The sequence below is a fragment of the Sander lucioperca genome, chromosome 12 (genome assembly GCF_008315115.2).
Source record: "Sander lucioperca isolate FBNREF2018 chromosome 12, SLUC_FBN_1.2, whole genome shotgun sequence".
Classification (NCBI taxonomy): domain Eukaryota; kingdom Metazoa; phylum Chordata; class Actinopteri; order Perciformes; family Percidae; genus Sander; species Sander lucioperca.
In genome coordinates, this window is record NC_050184.1 from 38,536,333 (window position 1) to 38,559,681 (window position 23,349).

A 23,349-nucleotide genomic window follows, 5' to 3' on the forward strand; every position below is an offset into this window, starting at 1 on the left:
ACATGAAGACTTTCATTTACTATTTATTTATTCAGTGATCACATTTTAGCCATGTGAGAGGGGGCAGGCCAAGATATTTTACTGGGACATTCCACATGTCGAACCCAATTTCCTGAGAGTTTTGATTGACCTGTCCGACACAGAAACAATGCAGCTGCAAAGATTAGATCATTTCCTTTCAAACAACCTGAGCAGTTTCCTTTGTGCCATTCTTTCCTCACTTGATCAAGATTTTATGTGATGCATGTTTTCCGTGTTCTCTCTATTCTGTTCAAAACTGTCAAATGTTGCAGGGCTGATGGACTCAGTCCCAGTTATCATTAAGATTAGACTCTTTAGTATTCAGGCCAATATTTGTGATGACTGCTACAGCATCCAGGAAGGAGCAACTATCTAATGTTAAACGACATTGATCCCATTCTCTAAAAGCAGTCTGCAGTGATAGTGCTTTCTCTGTCACAATATGCAGCACCTCCTCTGTCAAGGATGAGATTTAGAGAATATTATGTGAAAGCTTTAAATTATAATTATTATTATTATTATTTAGATTTAGCTATCTGCTGGTTGCAGGTTTGGTGTTGAAACATATTATTCGGCTCAGTGTTTGTGTACTGTTGTTTGCTGCATTTGACTACCACTCCCCTGCACAGATCCCTCATCATTTTTGGGGGTCCTCTTAGGTAAAGAGCCCTTACTGCAGCTTTGCAACATCTGGAACCAATACAGCTGTGCTGGCTATCTATGGAACCAGGGGGCTCAGAGAATGCAGGCTGGGGTGCTAGTTGCTGGTTTGGCCCTGGGGGTCCATGTGTCCCTGACTTCAAAATAGACTTGATTGCTAACAGCTGGCAGTCCTAACTCACCCAGTGTCAGAGCTCTCCTCTGATGTCAACCTTGTCAGTATCAAGGCCCGGACAATGGAAGACCAGTAGGAAGACCACGGCAAAGGTAGAGAGGAGGGCTGTGTTCCTGTGAAATTACATTCAGAGAATTACCTTTTTTTCTGAAGGTTGTTACCATAAATAACTTTCTTAGTTTTTGTCAAGCACCTCTGAATGAAGCTGAAGATGTAAATGAACACTTACATGTATATAGATATTTAAGTTGAGTGCATGCAGAAAAAATATTCTTTATTCACAATCAGCACAAAACTAACTAAAAAAATAGTCATGAATGCATCCATGAGTACAATGCAGTGGCTTGCCATTATAATAACACACATTTGACATCATCAGGTTATATAAAATGTGCTAGAAGGCCAATTATTCATCTAACCTAAACTACCTAATAAACCCAACTATATAAAGCTAATTATTCTGATAATTAACATGTATACCTTTTCATTATTGTGAAATGTACTTTCATCAGTTTTTATTAGACCTGTATCACAGTGAGGAAAGTGTGGCAGAGCTGTGTCCTGCTATTCCCTGCCACAGTATGAGTAAATAGGACAGAGGCTCATTAGCATCTTTTATTATCCAATTAAAAACTCTGCTCGCCTAATTACCTCCAATCAGCAGGGAGAAGAAAATGATTGACTTCCTGGAGGACTGGAATCACTTAGGACAAAAAGGACAAACTGGTTTTCAGTTGCTTCCTGGATGGAAAGTGACTCACAGACTGTGGAAGTATATATATATATCATCACAACTCTTCTTACAGCAATACAGCCATACTGTGGAGGTAAAGCTTTTACAACTTTATTTGTGACTGTTGCAAGTACAAAAACGTGAAAAACCCCAGCCGGTATATTCAAAACTTGATCTTTTACAAAACATACCTGTCGTGTTAAGTTAGTATGTAAGATGTAAATAAGCCCCTCCTCCTCAAATACCAATGTCACATTTCCTCATGATCTATTCTACCTTTGCAAGGTTATGTTGTTCTTTGGATTATGTTATTGAGTTTGTGACAGGAAAAGATCGGAAATAATTTTTAAACAGCTGCAGAAACGATTATCCTTCATCAGAGGATGAAGGGCAGCCGCAGCACAAGGTTGTGCCCATAACAGAGCTATGCATCATTATTAAACAATTAATTACTCTGTCGTCAACACCACCAGCATTACTGTTCTACTGGGACTCAGTTGCAGATGTTTGGAACTCAGCTTTGACACCACTATCCATAACTGGGGATCCTGTTTCAGACCTTGACTAAACTTTCACTTCTTCGCACAGAGTTGCTCAGATTTACTTTTTCTCTCAGTTAGTTTGAGTCTTTGAAAAATGTCAGGAAAGGCTAGAAATAGCACAGGGCGGGCCGCTGGGACGAGCAGTTGTTTACAGACAGTGACAGGGATGAAGGACCTCTGTGCTCTGGTGCTGGGCCTGACGCCTCAGGGGTGTGCTAGCACTGCTTCTGTTGCTGTTCTGGACGCCACAACATACACATAAAAACACATGCGCGTGCAGGTTGGTAAACTTATGTGCACATAGACTCGTAGACACTGTATTCTCTGTCTTTGTTAATGCACACACACACAGCTTCCATTTGTTCTAATCTTTCACCCCACACAGATACACACTCACAACGCACAACTTCAACAACTGCAAAAATATTTCTTTCAAATTTAACAACACAGCTTTACATAAACCCACTATGTACTTTCTTTTTTACACATTCACTTTATACCTGCTACTGTATGAAGTCAAATCCAAAACCTTGTGATGTAGTCTTGTGTGTTTCTACGTTAAGCGATGTAGCAATCAGTTTAAGTAACTGTCCTTAACTGTTGACCTTAACATTGGGGTCAAGCTAGGCTACAGATACAGAGACATAAGGTAAGCACCACTATCATGTCATTTCTGCACTCCGGTCAATTGTAGTCCGTACGCTGCTGACTTCCGGGGGGAGGGGGGGCAAGAAATAACTGCATTGCAATATTTACAAATTCTGTTTAATATTGTGTGATACTCTTCTCTTAAAATACAGTCTTTTCTGAGGTAGACCATTACAGTTCAAGAACATCATTATCATTTTTAAAACAGACATCAAAAAAGACATGAAATAAATACTTTCATGTACAATATGCCGCAAAAATGAGGTAGAAATGGTTACAGAAAATATACAATAACCAAGAACAAAGTTATCTCCATAACAGATCAAAACATGTAAAAAATAAAAGCTTGGTTTGTTGGACAAACTGTCGGGAGTAGTGGGAACAACAACAATTCAAAATGTAGCTACTTATACCTCTAAATCATAATTATTATTTAATTTCTGTAATTACATGTGAATAAATGCTAGCATTATTGAGACCGTGCCACTTGAGTGGTGTTGTTCTGCAAGTTGTAAATGTGTTTTCAGTTTCTGAGACAGTGATCAGTTTGCACAGCGGGGGTCACTCTGATTGATCTGGCTGTATGGCATGACTGAAGCCACCAGCTGGAGAGGGACGGCTGCACTGTGATATAGGGTTGCTGGACATCAATCAGACCATTTCCACTCCAGAGGAATCGGTATAAAGGGATAGCGAGGGGGGGGCCACATGGCCACTGGGGCTTGTGGCCAAGGGGCAATCCAATCTAATGAGATTGCACTGGGGAGAGAGAAAAGGAAAAATAATGATGAGGCAGGGAGGGAGGGAGAGACAGAGAGAGGAAAGGGCAGTGGGAAATATTACATCATTCTGTGTATACCTCCTCAGGACCATGGCAACAGTCTAATACGACAACCTCTGTACCAGCAGTCCAGTGACCGGGTTTTTCCAGCTTGTTAAAACAGAAATGTAGGACTGGTGGAAAAGGAGAGATTTGTCTGGATTGCCTACATGTTGGGTTCATCCACAATATGTACACATAAACTGTGAATTCTCAGACTTTGGGATTAGCTGAAAGCTACATATAACAACTTCATCTTTAAGCTTTATTTTTTGCATCTGTGTTTTTGTTTGTTTTCTTTTTGGAAGGTATTTTGTGCTCAGGTGTTCACTGTGAGTACACATGTATGATTGTGTGTGTTGTATTTACATTTTTAAATTATATTTTGCAGCTATAAAACTATAAACAGCAGACATGCATATACAGGATATGTAAACACTAAATAACACGGGGATTTGTAAGCAGTTTGTCCAACAAAAAAAGGAATATTTTCTGTATTCTACATAGCATTTCTTGAAGACAATCATCACTCCACCATAAACTACAATAAAAATAAAGGGTAAAAGAACAGAAAAGAAAACAGATTTATATATTCATATATAATAATACATGGATTTATGGCATCAAATATCCTTTGAAATACCTGAATTACATTCAATGTTACTCTTTGTAGCATATTCAAGTTTCTCTCCCGAGGTAAAAGCCCAACCGTAGTGGGTATTACAAGACTGTCAGGTTTCTCCTCGCTCCTTTCTCTCGCTCCGCGCCACTCTCTACTAAGACCATAAGATTACATACATTCTTTATTTCATATTTCTGAGGTAAAGAAATTCTTCCTGAGCATTTCAAACAAGACTAAATACTAAGAAAACACAAGGAGTAAATGAAAGAGAAAACAGACTGTAGGAGACGGTGGGTGTGCAGGTGGGTACGTTTTGTTTTGTAAGTGAGATTCTCAGGAAAACTGCAGACGATGAGGAATGTGAGATCGAGAACAAATGTATGTGGAATTTAAGGACAACAACCCAACAGTAATAAAGTAATTACTACAACCAAACATGTTGAGTGTAACGGCAAGGTTTTACTTGAAAAAAGTAACTCCTGGGAAGGACAGCAGCATGCTCGGATTTAATAAAAGTCTTTTGATTTTACTTTCTTTTTTGAAATAATAAGGACTAACTTTTGATTTGGTGAGAAGCTATCGAGAAAGATTAATTTATTGTGATTTTGAAGACCTGATTTTGAAGTCTGTTTTGAGAAATATAGAAACACTGCTGATTATGCATTTGGTTTGACACCTTTTTGGTCAAAAACTGTGGTCTGCTAAAATGATCCCAAGCCATTTGTACTGAATAATTAGTGACAGTCCAATGACTAAATCAACATTAGGATAACATGGAAGTGGACTGGCAATAAATAGGATCCTGAGAGTAGCAGTCAAAGGGGGGATTTTGCCAAACCCTGATTATCCATAATCTTGGACCACATCACCTAGCAACTAATAATTGACTTTGTCCCGGACCAAGGCTAATCAGGATCTCTGAGAGTTTCCAAATAGAATATAATCTGATTTTCCTGTTGGCCAAAAGACTAATACACTACCCCACTCAACAAGGCCTATTCATCTTTCTTTTCTTTGGGAAAAATAAAATATTGCGGATATTCATACGAAAACAATCATTGAGCTTCACTGGCTCTTTTGGCTGCATAATCTGTAATTGCAAAACAACAAAACATTCCCATGGCTTTCCATGTCAAAGCAAAGACAGGGTCATAATGCAGTCCGATTACAGTGACTTGTTGCTTTCTCAGTGGTTATACATCTTGCTCCACTCTATACAAGTATCCAGTTCTTTTGTGGTGGTGTGTGGGCGCACCTTGCAGAAGGCATTCTCAAAGTCTGTGAAGGCTGGGGGTTTGGAGGCTGTGGGGTGGCCATGCATGGCCCCAGTGGGAGAGGATGCTGAGGAGAGTGCCTGCTGGCTGAGCTGCAGCAGCTCCCACACTGAGAAGCCCTCTGTGCGCTGCAGCACAGCGCTCAGCTCCCTCTCGCTCAGGCTGCAGCCCTGGGGCGACAGCGCCTGCAGCAGCACCTGCCTGCGCATACCCACATCTGGCAGGCCAACGTGATATCGCTTGGCAAAGCTCCGATGGACTGCATCTTGCAGCAGATCTGGCCTTCCAGTGGCACATACAAGAATCACCAGACCTGTGGTCCCTACCTGGGCTTTCTCCAGGGTGGTGGTCAGCAGACTCTGCCTCAGCCCCTCCTCTTCCATGGCCTCCACCTGGCTGAGCAGCACCACAGAGGGCTGCCGTGCCCCCGCCACCTGCAAAAGAGACCCCAGAATGTGCTCTGCCTCAGCCTTCCCTTTAGAGGCCAGCATGGCTCCACTCAACCGATAGAAGGAAGCCCCCAACTGTGAAGCCAAAGAACGGGTCAACGTCGTCTTACCCCCTCCCCGGGGACCAAACAGCAGGACGGTTCTTGGTGGTCGCATCACTGGACTGGGCCTCAACACGGGCCACAGCAGGTCCTCCTCCAGGGCAGCCTTGACATGGGTGAGCCCGGCCAGCTCACCCCAACCCAGTGCCGGGCTACAGTCCAGTAACTCCCCATTAACAAGGTCCAACAATCGGGGGTCTGGGCTCTTCATAGTCTCAACAGTTGGAGCACACAATGGAGAGCGTTTGTGGGCCTGGGAGCGGTGCTGCTGCTGCTGTTGGATGAAGCCCTGCTCTGCCCCGCCATTCTCCCCCGTCATGCCCGCTGGAGGGCTGTACTCCCCAGCTGCCCCATACTGAGGAGACACCAGGGGCTGGGAGGAGGGCTTACTGGGCTTGAAGGTTTGAGGGTCTGTGCTGCCTGAACTACTGAAGCCGTTTCCCCGGCACTCTGTTTTGTCATTCACACTGTAGGGTGAGTTCCCCCCAGCCTTTAAGGGGTCATAGCTATATTTCCTGTAACGAGACCCGTCCCCGCTCTCATCCTCTTCTACACTCATCTCAAATGCTTTTCTTTTTAATGTCCCGCCAGACTCAGATGTCCCAAGGTTGGTGCTCTGGTAACTATAACTGCCTCCTACCACTGTGGGCCTTGAGGGAACAGGAGTAGGGGCTTGTAGACCTGAGGGTAGGTAAGTTGCAGAGGGGTGGCTGTAGCTGGGGGCAAGGCTGGTATGGGGAGGGTATGTGCTAGGGGGGTAGTTATAGACTGGTGTGGTAGGGCTATAGCTGGACACTAGGGTAGGGGTGGATTGGAGAGTGTGGAGGGAGGCAGGGGGAAGTGCTGCATTGGGTTGGGGACAGTACCCTGAGGAAAGATAGGTGCCATTGTAACTAGAGGGGTACTCGCTGGAGCCACTACAGGAGCTGCTGCCACTGTAGCCCGAGTCTGAGAGGTTACTGTTCACCACTGAAACACTACTAACCCCTGGAGGACCTGCAGATGTGGCCACAGTTTTGGAACCTGAGAGGCTGTCATGGCCTCCAGGGGGCACAAGGGAATAGGAGGCATCAGTGCTGTGTGTCAGTGGCCAGGGCTCCAGCTCAGTCTTCGGGACATTGAGGCCCCCAAAGGCCCCTGGCTCTGGGTAGGTGCCTACAGTAGGTGGCCGGTCATATGGTGAGTCCAGCAGGCCAGAATACTTCTCAGCATAACGCTTCAACAGGTTGGAAGCTGTGAGAGCAGAGATGTCGTCATTGGCCCAAGCGTAGTTGGAGCCGCTGCGACCGCGGCCAGGGTAGAATTCTGACTTGTGGGCCGGAGAGGAGGTGGTAGAGGAGACGTCAAGGTGCTGCTCAGGCCACTGGCTGAGAGGCTGGGCATGCTCTGGGTTCCAGTGCATCTTTAACAGGCCTGGCAAGAGAAACACACAGAGAAAACAGGTCATATTTATCTTCTAATTACAATGAAACAAGGAAATTGGTGGTGAAGGAGTTATTGTATCTTAAAGAACTTGTGTGCAACGTTGTGGTCATAATATTAATCCATTTGGGTCCAGCATAGCATCTACAGTATATTAATTGATTCCTCTCCTGTGACTGGGAAATAGAGAATTGTTTCCCTCCATTTGCTTTGATTGATAAGTGAAATAAGTAAGTTTGGACTACTGTATGTCACGGCCAGGAAACCATACTTGTTGTAAGAAACACTCCTTTCAACCAAAAATAATCTACAATAGTCTACATTCAGTTTGATATAGATTAGTAAACTAGACAGTGCAAAGTAATTGTAGTACACTCGTCCATGACCAACTTCCTTTGCACAGTGACACATGTCTGAGCGCCTCGTCTCCAAGAAGCCAGTGATAAGAAATGGCCTTTCTTCTGTTAAAGGAATCTTTTTTAGTGTTGCCATCATGCATGTTAGCAGAAGGAGCTCATATTTCCCAGAGAGGGAGAGAAAGGTAAAGGGAGGTAAAGGGAGAAAAAGAAAGCTGCAGAAAAGAAAGAGAGTGAAAGCAGATCAGTAGGTTAGATGCGTTGTTTTGCAGTTTCCCAACTTATGTTGGAGTAGCGATAAGATCCTACTAATATTCCCTGAACTGCTAACATCTGCAGGTCTCCCAGAGGACCTATTGTTATCTCCCTGTGCATGTTGCTCTGAATGCCTGCTCTCTCCGCCCTGCACCCCCACCTACCACCCACCAATCCACCCACCCACCGTACTCCAGAGCTCCAAAAGCCGGCTGGACAGAGAGAGGGAGGGAGAGGGGAAGGAGTGAGTGTGTGTGTGTGTGTGTGTGTGTGTGTGTGTGTGTGTGGACAGTGTTGTGGAGAGAGTGAGAAAGAAAGAAAGAAAGAAAGAAAGAGGGGGTTGGGTTTGGAATTGCAGCATAGAGTGCTATTCATCAGCACAGTCTCCCATGGAACATTGGGAAAGTGGAATGTCTGTTCCTCTGGCTGACTTCAGCACTGGCGGAGCTCTGATTGATCATGGCTGCTACGCACCAAGCACATCACCGAGCTAACAGCAGAGATGGAAGTCGAAAAAGAGATTTTGTGCCATGAATTGTTTTTCCTCCATGCCCCCTCATGCAAAGGTCTTATTTTCCATTAAAACATTCAACTGGCATTAAGTCTGAACTGTGTGGAAGATGCATATGCTTGGCTGTCTATTCCTTTGCAATGAATAATGCATCTGCTAATTTCAGCACTGTTTTAGTGTCTCTATGATCAACTGTACATTTTTACATATATATTTGTGTGTATTATACCACAATAGGATAGTTATAGAATTGTCTATTTCATAAAGACTAGCGCTACCTCTTGCTGAGGCATTAGCTTGACATTCCACACATAGCTTGGCATTATTGAACTGTCACGATTTACCCTGAGGTGAGGACTACTCCAGCCAGAAACAGGGAGGTAAAAAGGAATATGGCAAAAGCCGTCATTACTGGTCTCTCTGCCTTTTCTTCTGCGGACGCCTGATGATTCATTATTCATGGCTGTCTTCGTGTGTGGAGCCAGGCTTCTTATTGCCATTTAAATCAAATCTCAATATCCACAGCCTGCAATTCTGCTGCTGTTCCCTCTAGCTCACTCCTTAACTTTGCCCTCTTTATTTACCCGCTTTCCAAACCACCCCATGTGTGTTTTCAGATTACGCCTGTTATTTATTCAGTCCAATGAGACCAGCAGACCAGATGGCCATTGGATTATCATGTCCTTCATATTCAAATCCACTGCCTTAAGTTCCCAATGGCCAAACCAGTTCAAGTACTCTCCTAAGCTTCAGTCAACCCACACACACACCACAGCAAGATGTAAAGGAATATTCTCACACTCTGTTCACTTACTACAAACATGCTGAAGACATTGTCTTGTCCACACCCAGATGACCACATATTTTTGTGATCTGACTCGCAGGTCTTTGTCCGGCTGCAGAAACCATATATGTCCTGCAGGCCCTTCCCATCTGCAGCCCAACCAGTTTGTGAGCAGCCCCAATAATGGGCCCTGTGTGTGACAGAGATGGATGAGAGCCCAGGGGATCTAATAAAACCTGCAGCGGGGAGGGAGGGATGGAAGAGGGAGGGGAAGGAGTGGACAGCAGGCGCTTCGTCCTCTCTAAGCGGACTGGAGCGGACATTAGAGGACTCAGTGAGGTGGGCTAACTGCTGTCCACTCTATCATCAGAGTAGCACCAACACAGAATGGACTTCTCTCACACTACCCCCTTGACCAACTCAATGACCAGCTGCGCATACCTGAAGAACCAATTCACTGTTAAATCTGAGAGTAATTACTTTCTCAAAAAAAATGCATTACACTCAATAATTCTTTCTGTATGTAAACAGCGAGTTCGATGATGGTTGGCCACCATTCAATTCCTGATGAACACAGCAGGGTTGCAGAGCAGTTTAGCCCTTTCATGTAATTAGATCTTGGCCTCTGCTGGATTGTGGTTTTTAGAGCAGTAGCGCTCCACAATAAACTGAGCAAGCTCTAATCTACACTTCTGCTTAAATCAGAGCACTCATGTAGATTAATTCACTGGAGGGTCAGGAAGAAAGCTAAGATTAGAAGTAGGAAATCAGGACAATGTGGACTTTCTATGGATAGCAGCAGTGCAATCATTAGGTTAACTTCAATATATATTTCAGAACGATGCTAGATTTTAAATTATCCTATCCAACACAAAATAAACATACACTGCTAAAATTTGTAACCCAGATGCAAATAGTCATGTTTGGTATTACTTATATACTTTTCTCCAATGCTGTGACATTACTCTCTCCTGCCACACTCCCATCAACTCTATCTTACTCATATTACAGGAGGATTATGGAGTGGAAAAACACATGTATTAAGAATGGACAAGAACATCAGTTTGTTTGAAAATAGGAATCCTGTCCTCATTCAATCATTTTGGAGGCTTTTGTTGGTGTTGTCAATATAAGTAAAGCTGCTCTGTGATCCACTCACAAAGGGGTCTGAGGAGTATTTAATATGTTTTATAATTTATCAGTTGTGCTACTGAATTTATGGTGAACAAAAATTGGTTGTAATGACCAAGTTAACATAATTAGTGAGGAGACTCCTTTTCTATTGACCGATGGCCTTACTTGGCTGCGAGGAGGTTGATAAGAACCTTATATGTATGCACATGAAACTTCCCACTGTGTGTGGGTGTGTGTTTTCGGCCCCAGGAGAGACAGATGTTCTTCTGCTGACCGCCTTACTGTCTGTGCAGCCATTGTGGTGGACGTCCATCCAGCAGACGTGCGCAGCTCGGACAATCCAGTTGGCCATGAGACAAAGCCTGAAGGATCCTATTGTCAGGGGCCTGTCTAATTATGGAAATCTTATTAATCTATTCAACAGCAGTCCACTGACAGCTTTTGTGTCAGCCTGGGATTTATTGATGGACCTGTGTGAGCTGCATCCTATTGTAGGAGTGTGTGATGAAGACAGTGGCACGGCTCCCTTAAGAAGAAACCAGCTTAACTTTGAGGAGGGCCTAATATTAAAATTAGACCACTTATGGCTCAAGGGGAGTATGTTAGGTTCATCTGTGATTTCTGCCCTCAAATGGTCCAATCTGCCATCTAAAAAGTCCCTGAACCTCATGTTGACTAGGTGAAACCAAAGTAGTTTTTGGCCTACAAAGGCTGGTAGTACACTAGACTGTGTTGTGGTTTCCTATAAAAGAAGTATTAGTGGGTGAGGTGAAACGTTATCTTGGCAGGAAGCCTGGAGACGGAGAGCTCCAGTGCCGTTTCACAGCTCCCCTGAGGTTGCTTTCCCCTTCTCCCTTCCCGGCACTTTTGTTTTCCCTGCCACAAGGAACAAAACGGACACGGATGCAACAACCCTTCTGGGACAGTCTACTATTAAACCCTGCCGATTGTGAAGAGGCTGCTTGTAAACAAGATCACCGTGGATCAATCCAATCAGGGCTCTGTTTAGGGCTGAGTTCTACCCCCACCCACTGAGAGAAAACTGCAAACATCGTACATCTCCACACAGAGGCATGAATTAGGGAGAGCAATGTGCTTGTACGTAGATCTATAAACCACGACATCTTCTGTTCCTAACTTCTTATAAAACATTAATAATCATCATGATGCAGACCTGCAGGTGTTTGCTTTGCTGGTCAACTTCACAACTACAACATATACTACACCAAGAAAAAGGCAAGAATTTACTGCAGAATTAAAACCTTGTCCTCAGTCACATTTATATTTAATGTGGGGAAATTGTGCAGCCGAATCGCTTCCTCTGCTTTAAATTAATCTGCAGGCTCCAAAGACTTCCACAAAAAAAGACTAATTCTGTCTTTTCGACAAAGAGGTAAAATATGTTGAAAATTCTAGGCTGTGAATTCACTTAATGTAGAAAACAAAATTCTTTCAGTACTTCTCAACAGAAAGTTGTAGAGAGGTCCGTGTCAAATTGTTTTGAGAATGCTGCTCCAGCTGTTGTGGCGGTATGACAGGGACTCGATTGCATCTCAGAAACAGCCACTTTAAAAAGAAAAATTTAAAATGAATGCAGTTACAATACAGAGCCAAGGACCATACCAAAGGGGAATGACAGGCAGAAAGTGAGGAGAAGGGCAGAGTGTGACAGACATTATGTTTGTGCTGATACATCACAAACTTGAAGCTCTGATGACTGTATTAGTTATGTATTCAGCAAGTGCATGCTGATTAAGGAGTTATTGGATGAAACTCGCTGCTTGCTGGACAGAAATATGTAGAATAAATTATGTCTTTCTTCAAGATCTTTAAACACGTCTGTGCATTTGAACAAACATCCAATAATCTGCTTTAAACAACCAAGGACTGAGTTTGGTGTGCAAAGGGAGAAGCACTCAGAATCTCTTATTTATCCGTGTTTGTAATCTTGATTTGTTGGTCACTCTTGAAGCCCCTTAAGTTCTCCGTCCTCAAGTTCACTGTGATTTATGATACTAATATCAAGCAGGACATTCTCACTAGGCTGCTGCCGTCCTGCTGCTGCATACTACCTGTTCTGTCATAAAAACACCAATCTGAGAGGCCGGCCACATTTCACAGCATGGCAGGTGGAGACAGTGGAAAATTGTCTCTGGATGTTCTCACACTTTGGTATGAAATACACATTTTATCAGCTTGTGTAGGTTTTACCAACATACTGAAAAATGAATTCCTCACATATATTGTGGATTATGTATGTTGTACTGTGTTATTCCACAGATGCTGAATAGCCATAGTGTTGGGTATTATCAAAAAGCTGTTAAAGGAAGTTTGTGCTGGTCAGTCCTAGAGGCCATTTCCAAAGCACCTTAAGACAGGGATAATGCACACAACAGACAACAGGGATCATAATTCATCAGACATGCATTATTGGGCATTGCTAGGGAAAATTATAATAAATCTTTGCGTTAGTCACAATGCTGCTATCAATCAAAAGAAACACAATCCCACACTCCCACTATGCCTCTCGCTCCCTCTGTCTCATCTGCTCCCTCTTTCATGGCCCTAAAAAGATGTAATAACAGAAGAGTGCAGGAGCTCTGGTGGGGAGTTGTCACACCTGCTGCCCAGTGCACGAGCAGACGCAGCTCTTTTCAAACACGCCTCACCAGTCCAATCCCAGGAGGAAGGAGCCCATCTCCTGCAGTGGCATTGAGGGATGTCCTCTGCGTGTGTCTCTCTCTCTCTCCCTATCTCTGTACAATCCTCTCTCTGTGGACAGAGCTATCTGCACTTCATGTATCAGAATGACACTTTGATTTACTATTTTTTGTTTAGTTTCAGGCCAGCTGTCAGAACAGTTTTTGTCAGTGTGTGCAGCTAATAAGGTTTTATTAGGAAGTATGACAACATTGTATTGAGTATTTTGAAGAAAATAATAAAATAATACCACCCTTGTATGTAATAAAAATTTTAGGATAAAAGACAATTATTGTTCAAAACCGTTATCGTTGATAAACAGAATAAAACAAGCTTCCATGTGGTAAATCTCCAATTCATTAGCGGTCAACAAATAGTGTCATTAAAAGTTGTTGTTTTGCAGAGTGGATGGAGAGCAGCAGTAGCCAAACTACTTGATGGCATTGGTTAAACATTGATTAATTGACAAATGTGTTTAGAATTGCTTATGATAGTGCAGCAAAAAGCAAAGTCCCGTCTGAGAGCATGCTCATTTAACAGCCCTTTTCGCAGCACTCTTCAAAACTAGAAAGCCTCCAGAATAATTGCTGGATGCGTCACTTCATGCTCGTAATTTTAGAAACAACTCTCCCCCATCCCCCGTGCTTGCTAATGCACGTCCACAAATGGCAGAACCCTGTCCCCCCCCCCCCCCCCCTTTAAAGAAAAACAGGGTCCCTATTTTCTGTGACTGCAGGCTGGCTTTAGGTCATTGTGTCCACTAATATATCAAAGAACAGCTGTCCTAAGGCTCTGTGATGACCAATCACCCCTTCCATCTGTCTCACTCGCCCAATCTCTGTTCTATCTCCCCCTCCTCAGCTCTATCTTTTCCTTGCAACCTCCTTCTTTCCCCTGATTCTCTGCTTTTCCACCTCCCTTATTTCTCCCCCCCCACCATTCCCAGTAAGCATGTTGCATTCCCTCCTTTCTGTCCATATCCCCTGGCCACTCTGTGCTCCCAGCTTATACTTTCAGCACATGGACAGCTCTGGGATTTGTTGTTTTCTGTTAAAACATAAATAAAAGGAAACTCAATATATCAACAGCCACACTTGCACTGTGGCAGTGCATTTTATGATCACTGCACTATAAACACCTAATGGCTTAACGATTATAGTATGTTTTTTCTTAAGCGTGGTCATTTACTAATTAGCTGTGCTGGTGTGAAAAAAGTTGTGTCTCATTGTCCAGCTCTGAATTGTGCTGCCTCAGGAATCCAGTGAAGTGTTGCCATCCAAATGTGCCTCACCACCTTGCTTCTTAATTGGGCCCTTAACAGGAGCGGAGGTCTCCTTAATGAGCTGATGAACCCTCAGAGAGACAGAGCACAGGGCCAGTGGACTCACATGGCCCTGGGTCCCTAACCTTCTTTTCTTGTGGATACATGCAAACATACACAAATATACACAACCACACACACTGGGGGCTAATTAGAGCCCATTCACACCCTACACTAATGATCCAAGCTCTTATTCACACATACTTTAGCAGGCTGTGTGTTTAAGGGCCTCAAAGGCCCCTCCAATGTAGCACTCATACCACTCTGCCTACAATAGAGATAGACGCTGGCGCAGCCCTCCAACCTGCTCCTTCAGGGGCTAGGATGAGATCTACTCTTTTTTCTATACAAACTACTTCATGACTTAGCCGAGTCATTCACAAAGACACTTGCACAAAGCATAAAAACAGAGCCAGGGAGAGAAAGGAGAGGGAGAGGGGTCAGTCAGAGGAGAGCTATAAAAACTGCCAGATCTGAACTCCTGTGTGTCGTTACTCTGTGTGTGTGTGTGTGTGTGTGTGTGTGTGTGTGTGTGTGTGTGTGTGTGTGTGTGTGTGTGTGTGTGTGTGTGTGTGTGTGTGTGTGTGTGAGTGTGCGCTGTTTTAAAAAAAAAAGTATCGCTACACCAGCGGGGCCCCAGCAACAAGAGTTAGGGCACTCCTGGGTTGGCGGCCTGGGACTGATTTAAGAGTGTGTTTGAAGTGCAGATTACAGATTCTTTGCACCAAATCCCTCCAGGAGTATCCATGGCCCCTGGAATCTCTCTCAGGTTTCTTCTCAGGTCCGGCCATGGCTGCTTGCCCCAGCTTGAATTCCTCAGGACTGGCCGGAGACAAGGGCCGAGGCCGCACACGCCAGGAAAGAAAGAGACACACACACTGGCTGAACGTAGGATTTGTAATAGCAGTTCTGATAACAAAGAGTTAAGTGTGTTTGTGGGTGTACCTGTCCTAACTGTGTGCATTAATACAGTGGGAAGCTCTATGTGCAGGGGCATAAATGCCTACAGCAGGAGTCAGAAGTAGCATTGGGAAGCGGGAATGCTCCACATTCCCACAAAGGGGATTCCAACGTGGAAGTGAGAGTCTTCGCATGTCCTGCACATATGCAAAGTCCTTCACAGTCTGACTTTTGCTCTGCAGAACCATGACCTAAGTCTGTAAGTAAAGGCCAGTGAGCTGCAGTGTCATTAGTGAGCACAGCAGTGTGTTTGTGTGTCACTGGTCTGAGAGTAAACAACGTGACTACCTAACACTGCTGTGTGCGCTCATACGTTCCCTCTGTCCACATACAAGCACACTGACAAGCTGTTCTGAAACAATCTCACCGCTGCAGAAGCTCAGCAGAACAGAGCTACTCTGTACATGAAGAACATGAAGCTTCTGGACAGAGCAGATGAAAACCAGCATTGTGCATCCCGATCGTAAAAGCAAATCACACACAAAGGCAAGTACGTAGTGTACTGGAAGATTCCCATGAAGGACCAGCAGTGTGCCGACTCTAAAGGCATGCTAACTATTCCACCAGCAGTTTGTGACATTCTTGGATGCGCTGTCTACTTTAGCAGTAGGGAGAGTGTGTTCAGTCAGTGTGGACTAGCAGGGTGCAGGGAGCTGATGGAACAACCTCTTAAACAGGCCTTGATGGGAAGTAGAATAAGCATGCATGCTTGTTCTTGCAAATGAATTGTCCATCAGTTTTATTTGAGCAAATCAGTCTAATTAGATTTACAGCTATAAACATCTTTTAATGGAAAACAAAAAAACATAGCTGGGAGAACAGGCATTAAATCAACATCATAAGGAGGCTCTTGTGAGAGGCCATGTTTTAAAACAACACACAAGGTCAACTACTTATTGGCAACAGATTTGTAATTCCATCATTTCATTTTATGGGCAGTCGAATAATAACATTGGCTATTTTAAGGGGGGAAATTTCCAAAAAGCAAACAAAGTGTCATGGTTACTGTCAAACATCGGCTCATGATGCTTTAATCTGGCTGTTTTGTCCAGTATGATTTCTCACACCCACACACTTGCCTTACACAGGCTCTGCAATAAAAAAAAAAAATTGGTTGCTAAGAAAACAAATCAATAGTTTTTACCATCCATTATGAAGTAATACTTTTTAAATTAAGCATTCTGTTTGATTTCTCCCTCTTTTCTTGTAACTGCCATACCAATAGTGCTCCTTTGATGCGAGTTAAAGAGCTGGGAAAAAGGGGCTCTTGAGGCAGAGGCCACGGAGGCAGCCCCATGCTGGCCGGAAAACAATGCTGTTTTGGAGAGCCAGAGCACTGGACTCAAATGAAACCTGGTGGGAGGGTGCAAAGAGGGGAGGCCAAAACTGGACATGTCAGTTATTAGGTCAGCATTGATGGGAGAAAAGAGAGAAGGGGAAAAAGGGGGGAGAGCAGGGACAGTGTGTGGTGGTACATCCTGAGCTGTATTGGTAAAATGACACTGGCAGAACCGAGGGGTTCATTCTGCTTAAACCATCAGCCCTTCAACCTCCCTCTGTCCCTCTTCCTTCCCCCATCAGTGTCTTCCGCCTGGTGATGAAACATTCAAACAGGGTCGGTGCCCAGGGTTTAGCATTTCCACAGTGCACGTCAAGGAAAAAGTCAGGTTTCTGCAATGAGGCTTGCACATTTTCACAGTTACCTTTGCATTTTTCCCTTTGTTTGCAAACTACAGAACACCGTGTACACTCACGCTAATTTTTGCAGTGGGGGCTCATTGATTCAGGCAAAGTCCAACTAAGTCAAGTGGGGCTGTTTGGTGTGCCATGCAGTACGAGAGAGAGAAAGAAGGGTGCAGTGTACTCACTATAGGGGACAATAGGACTCAGCATTCTGTGGAGCTGGTCTCAGTAAGGAGGGATGCTGTTGTGTGAATGCCAGCTAAGGTTAGCGTCCGTCCGGCTGTTGTCCATCACTAGCATGAGCTTGCACTGACAACAGAACAGCCCTGAGAGAGAGAGAGAGAGAGAGAGAGAGAGAGAGAGAGGTGAGGCAGTTATATGCTGCTGCATAATGTCTGGACAAACACTCACATGTCAACCAACCCTTACACACAACCTCACACGGCAACACAAACCCAAACACACACACAAACACACAGACCAGAATTCACCTGGAGTATGATAGAATTACTGACCAACCTGAGAAGAACCCTATCAGTTTAACACAAACAGTCACACACACGCACGCGCACACACACACACACACACACACACACACACACACACACACACACACACACACACACACACACACACAGTCTGCCAAATTGACACACACACAAGGGTATTCATTATAGGCAGGCATTAAGCTGATTGAGAAGCTGTGTTCAGTCTCTAAAGAGAGCTTTCTAAATCTGCCTCACAAAAAAACTCATGCATACCATTGCTCTGTGCACTGGGGCAATAAAGACTGCATTCTTAGGAGACCTTACACTTTTGAAGCTGCATAAGGAAAATTCAGAGGAAAAAAGGTTCACTGTAATGACATTTTACTTTTTAAGTTCTCTAATCTAAAATTTAAATCACGTTGTTCAAAAAACTAATTAATTTAACCTACTGTCTATTTTCTAAGAGAAATATCCCTTTCTAGTTTGGGTTGTAAATTTCAAAATGTATTTGTGGACAGATTAAAGACAGTTTGATCCTCGCAATTGTTTTATTCTGATATGAGGCACCTCTCTGAGCAAACCCAAGAGATTAAAACAACTCTGAAAATGATTTTTTTTTCACAACAAAAAAATAGGTTCTTTCTCAGTGCTGTGGAAACCAAAGCACATTTTTATCCACATTGGTGCTAAGTGAGCTGCTTCAGAAAATATAGTGTAAAAACAATAGAGATGTCTGAAATCACCTTCAAGTTTTTAAAATCTGTGAAAACATTTTTAGCAACAAATAAACATGTTTCCCTAAATATACAGTCCATCTATAACAAAATGTGAAGCTACTGTAACTATTGAAAAAACAATCTCACAAGCAAAACATAATACAAACTCTATTAAACAACCTGAGTAAAGCAACATTATGACATTTAATGCTTTTGCACATTACACAATTTATCTTTCTTAGTATGTATACAAACAAACAAGTCGGTAACTAGTTTACACATTGACTCATATACCATTTCATATGGAAGAGAAATTACACAATGACCACACGGCCGTCCCTGGACCCCAACAGGCTTTACGTACAACACTGCCTCCGACTACGACCCCTTTTGCTCTAACTGACAGTCAACTTTTAACACTTAGCTCAGAATAACTACACTACAGCAACAAACCACAGCTTCCACTTAAAACAAACACAGCTCTGTCCTTTCAGAGTTCAGAGAGAGGCTGAGAGGAGAAGGCAGAGTTAGGAGATTTGGTTTGCTCAGGGAAATGTCTCATGGTCAGTGGCCAAAAAGAAGAGCTGCTACAACACGCTCAGCTCCGGTCCTCCTCCAACTTAAGCCAGCCAGCGGAGACAAGTCAAACAGCAGGGAGATCAGCGGGCTATGACAGCAGATCAACAAAGAGATGCAGAGAAGACAGGCAGCCTTACCTATTCATGCCTGCATGTCCTCCATCAGATCTGAAAGCGCTATGATAATCCCTGGAGCAGACCAGACTGTGTGTGCACTGCTATGCTTTTTCCACATATGGGACACAACTCCACTCTCTCTCTCTCTCTCTCTCTCTCTCTCTCTCTCCCCCTCCCTCCCTCTGCCTCTCTCTCTATCTCTCTAGCCAGTGACAACAGAGTAAGCACTCAGCTCCCCTCCCCCTATGGATCTCCCATCCCCCTCTCCCTCCCCTCCTTCTCTCTCTTTATGTTTTTAAGTAAGGAGAGAGAGAGAGAGAGAGAGAGAGAGAGAGAATGAGGGGAGGGCGGCAGAGAGGGTGGATGACTGACCAATCATGCTCTGGAGGAGAGAGAGGGCGATCATACTGAAGCTTGGACACAGAGGAGAGTGGAGAGAGAGAGAGTTTTTGGTTGGAGGGAAATGACCAGGGTAAGTTTGGTTTGCCCTGGGAGGATTAAGAAAGAGCTGAAGAAACAATGCTGAGATTGTGGTGAAAACACAACAAGGAACAATGTCTTGTCTATTTCTTCTCTGACTGACTAAAACAGATTGTGATCAAGTTACTTGTAAAAATGTAATCATTTACTCATTACTTATTAAAAGTGACACTACTTGTGGCCGGGTTGGCTCAGTGGGTAGAGCAGTCACACATATACTGAGAGGTTTATGCCTCGACGCAGAGGTCCAGGGTTCAAATCCACCCTGTGACGATTTCCTGCATGTCTTCCCCCTCTCTCTCACCTAGCTATCCTGTCAAATTAAAGGCGGAAAAGCCCACAACATTTTTGTTTTTAAATGACACTAATTACACAACGGCAGAAAAAAAGTTACATTACTTGGATAATAACTTTTTTGTAACTCAGCTTAGCTCCTTTGAAGATGCCTTTCAACAAAAGCTGCCACACACACACATCAGAACAAAAAAAATTTAGAAAACAAGACCATGTGGTTTAGCAAGCAGCTATCTTACGGAGGTATTTACTGATTAACAACTAGCTTAACCCCTCGTGACAGCTCTTCAGTCACTAGCACTCCAGAAGTCCTGTAGCCCTGATCCAGGATCGCCATACTACGTATCATGGCCTAGGGTGGTCTTCACCCAGAACCCAGACATTTGAGTCACTCAGCAGCTCATAGAATTCATAACAAGAAGGATGTTTAAATACAACTTATAAATTGGGGGAGAAAAAAACGTCAGATGGGTGCAACGTAACAACATGGCATGATTTACTTCGATCAAGAAACGATTCAATTAAAGTCATAACAAACCATAGAAGCACATGCTCAGTGCCGCCAATGGTGGTGGGAAGACAAAGACGACCTTTTCTTTAATCAGTAGAACTCTTGTTTCCCACAGAATTCAATTTTATTTATGGCGGTAGCTGACTGGGGCAGCACTAAGTGCATTGCAGCTAAGCAGCACCAGTGGCGATCAAGTCAGTTGAGAAGACAAAACATGCAAACAACCTTGGAGTGGGAAGCTATCCACGTCCATTCACCACCAGCCCAGTCTGTCCAATGAATGCACTTTGAATGCACTTCGGTGAAACTTATCAACCTCCAATCCAACTCCTGGTAAGACAGCAAACAAGTCCATCCCCGAAAAGTAAATGGAGCACTACTGGGATTAGTGACTGGTAAGAAAATAATTTTGAGTTCTAATCCCTTACACTTCTTATTATTAAAAAAGTAACCACATTACTGTAACACTAATGATGACAATCATAAATATCATACAAATAAGTTAGGGACAATTCAGCCCTTTTATCTTTTAAGCTGAGTAGGTTTATGGCATTCACAGTAAAACTTTTCAAAGAGAACAAAATCCAAAAGCTAAACATGCAATAGTTCTAGTACACACTACAATAAATAGACCATCTATCTCATGGTCAGGTGCTGTTCCAGTTTCATTTACTCTCTCTTCACACACAGCTGTCAGGCTGTTTTTAGCGCCACACTGAGGGCCACATGGTCAAGTCATCTCCTCCTGTTACACGGAGCCAGTACTGCAGTCAAGCTGCCATGTTGCACTGCCGCACAAGCTACAGGACACCACACACACACACACACACACACACACACACACACACACACACACACACACACACACACACAGTCCACCACAATTATTACTATACAAGTGATCACATAGTATATAGAGTGAGGAGACTAGCTGAAAATAGAGAGGGACATTGTGATCATATGTTTGGAGTCCAGAGCATCCCATGCACCTCAACATGTGAAAGCATTTTAGAGAATGTTTGCTCTCAGAGCAGCCTGGAGGCCTGCTGACATTAAATGAATCACCCTGTACTGTAGTCATCCTAGTTTATGATGTTGTGATATAACCTTCTTACATTTATCATTTAAGGTTAATTTTCATATTTTGGGCTATCATTATAGCCCAAAACGATAATATTAACATTATACTCACCAAGTTAACTGGTAAGATGTAGGAACACATTTCTAAAAAGAAGTCAAGTACATACTATAAGCAATTTAAAGCGGTTTTATATATAATTACATATAAAACCTCATGTTAGTCAACTTACATGAAACATAAAATGGAAGCAAACTGTAAAATGATCACCCAAACTGTCCATTATAAACACCATCAGTTTGCTGACCAACTTCCTGGTTCTACTTTGTTGATAGGCCTTGGCGTATTGCACATTCACACAATTTTATTGTGCAGTTTCCTGTGCAATGTTGGCTTGTTTTCAACCTCTGTGATCGTCGGACTGCTCGTGTTTCCTGCTTGTCAGACTCATTGTCAGGGTGTTCCTGGATACTTTAGTGAGTATAATGTTATAACAGATATAACTGATGGCCCAAACTACAAAAATAAAAGACAAATTGTAATAAACCATAATTATCCTTTAAACACATGGCCTCTGAAAATGCTAAAACATGTGGGTTGAGCTATTTTAGTAGATGCCCAAGTGGTCAGTGACATGGCTTAAATTGGAATGTAGGGCAATAAAACCATTGAAGGAAACGCTGCAACTCATTAGAGTGGTTACAAAACTTAACACACCCAGTGAGTCCCAGTTCAGGGCCACAATTAGACTCCTTAATGTTTTCCCTAATATGGGATCCTCAATAGATTTGCTAATGGTGTCTCTGTGGGGGGTTAGGTGAGGGTACGGTTGAGTTGGGATGTTGAAAGCAGACAACTCTGGCGCTCTCTCTATCACTCTATTGCCTTATTAGTGCTGAGGCAGCAGTGTGTGGACACAGGCAGCCTGCTGAGCCCAGCATTACTGAAGCACAAAGACTTCAGGGCCCCAGGACACGAGACAAGCCAAAAACTGAGAAAAAATAAGACTGAAAAAGAGTTTGAACGAGACAGAGACAGAACAGGTACTCCTGCACAGACTAGTTGCCAAGTCACAGGAGTGATTTTGACAGGTGTCAGTCTTAAAGATCCCACCCCCTTCTCTGATATGCATTAAGATATTTCTGCACACTTGTGACAGCTCAGGCTCCCCAAACGTTCAGAGGACATTCAGTCCAGTGGACAATGTGGGACATGGCTTACTGTCAGGGCTTGGAGGCTGCATAGGTGCCTGGTGGTTGGAGGTTAATGGAGAGATATGAGAGGTAGACAAAAGAGCCATGGCAGGCTGAAAATGACTCCTGAATGGACAAAGGGTACAGGTCAACACGCTAGCGTTTGACCTCATACTCCAGGGCATGTCAACTCAACACCTCCATTCAGCAGGTTGTTCCTACAACGATGAACTATGTTGGCAGGTCAGCTGGTTTCATCGAGCTAAATTGATGAATCAGGCTTATATTTAATTAGGTTAAATAAAAATCTGCATGCAGCCAAGCCCCACTGGGTGATTAGCTAAGCAAAATATAATGCTTAATGGCTGTATAGACATACTGTAGTTCCTCATCTTAGAGGGAGGGAGTCAAAGTTGTAGATCCTAATGAAAATACAGTAGAATCAACCTCCTGCACACATTTACACCTAACATCAGAAAACTGTCAAAGTGCAAAGCTAGGCCATGTGTGTAAGGACAGTGATGGTGTATTCCAGCTGTCATATGCACACAGTATGACTGGATGAATTGGAATATAAATAGTAGGGGTGTGGTGATTTATATATTTTCAGCCAGTCATTTTACATGTCTCATACCACTCAAAAAACTGGTAAATACACTGCCCAAAGAATGTATGTCAATTATGTAACCAGTGACGCCGTTTGCAGACATTGCATTTTACATT

At 43.4% G+C, this 23,349-nt stretch overlaps 1 protein-coding gene across 3 annotated transcripts in view; it reads right to left on the reverse strand.

The window, feature by feature from the left end:
- Positions 1-2,877: 2,877 nt before the first annotated feature.
- The window catches only part of si:dkey-157g16.6 (uncharacterized protein LOC561837 homolog), a 50,486-nt gene continuing 30,014 nt past the window's right edge, over positions 2,878-23,349 (reverse strand). Inside the window, exons 1-3 of one of the 3 annotated variants that reach the window (XM_031284318.2) lie at positions 19,092-19,274; positions 17,357-17,497; positions 2,878-7,458 (exon numbers count right to left, since the gene is read on the reverse strand). In XM_031284318.2, the coding sequence (XP_031140178.1) occupies positions 5,408-7,458; positions 17,357-17,381 (2,076 nt within the window). In that variant the 5' untranslated portion in view covers positions 17,382-17,497; positions 19,092-19,274 and the 3' untranslated portion in view covers positions 2,878-5,407. Of the gene's footprint in view, positions 7,459-17,356; positions 17,498-17,932; positions 18,033-19,091; positions 19,275-23,349 lie in introns of those variants that run through there. The other 2 variants (XM_036008275.1, XM_031284327.2) reach the window with 2 other exon arrangements.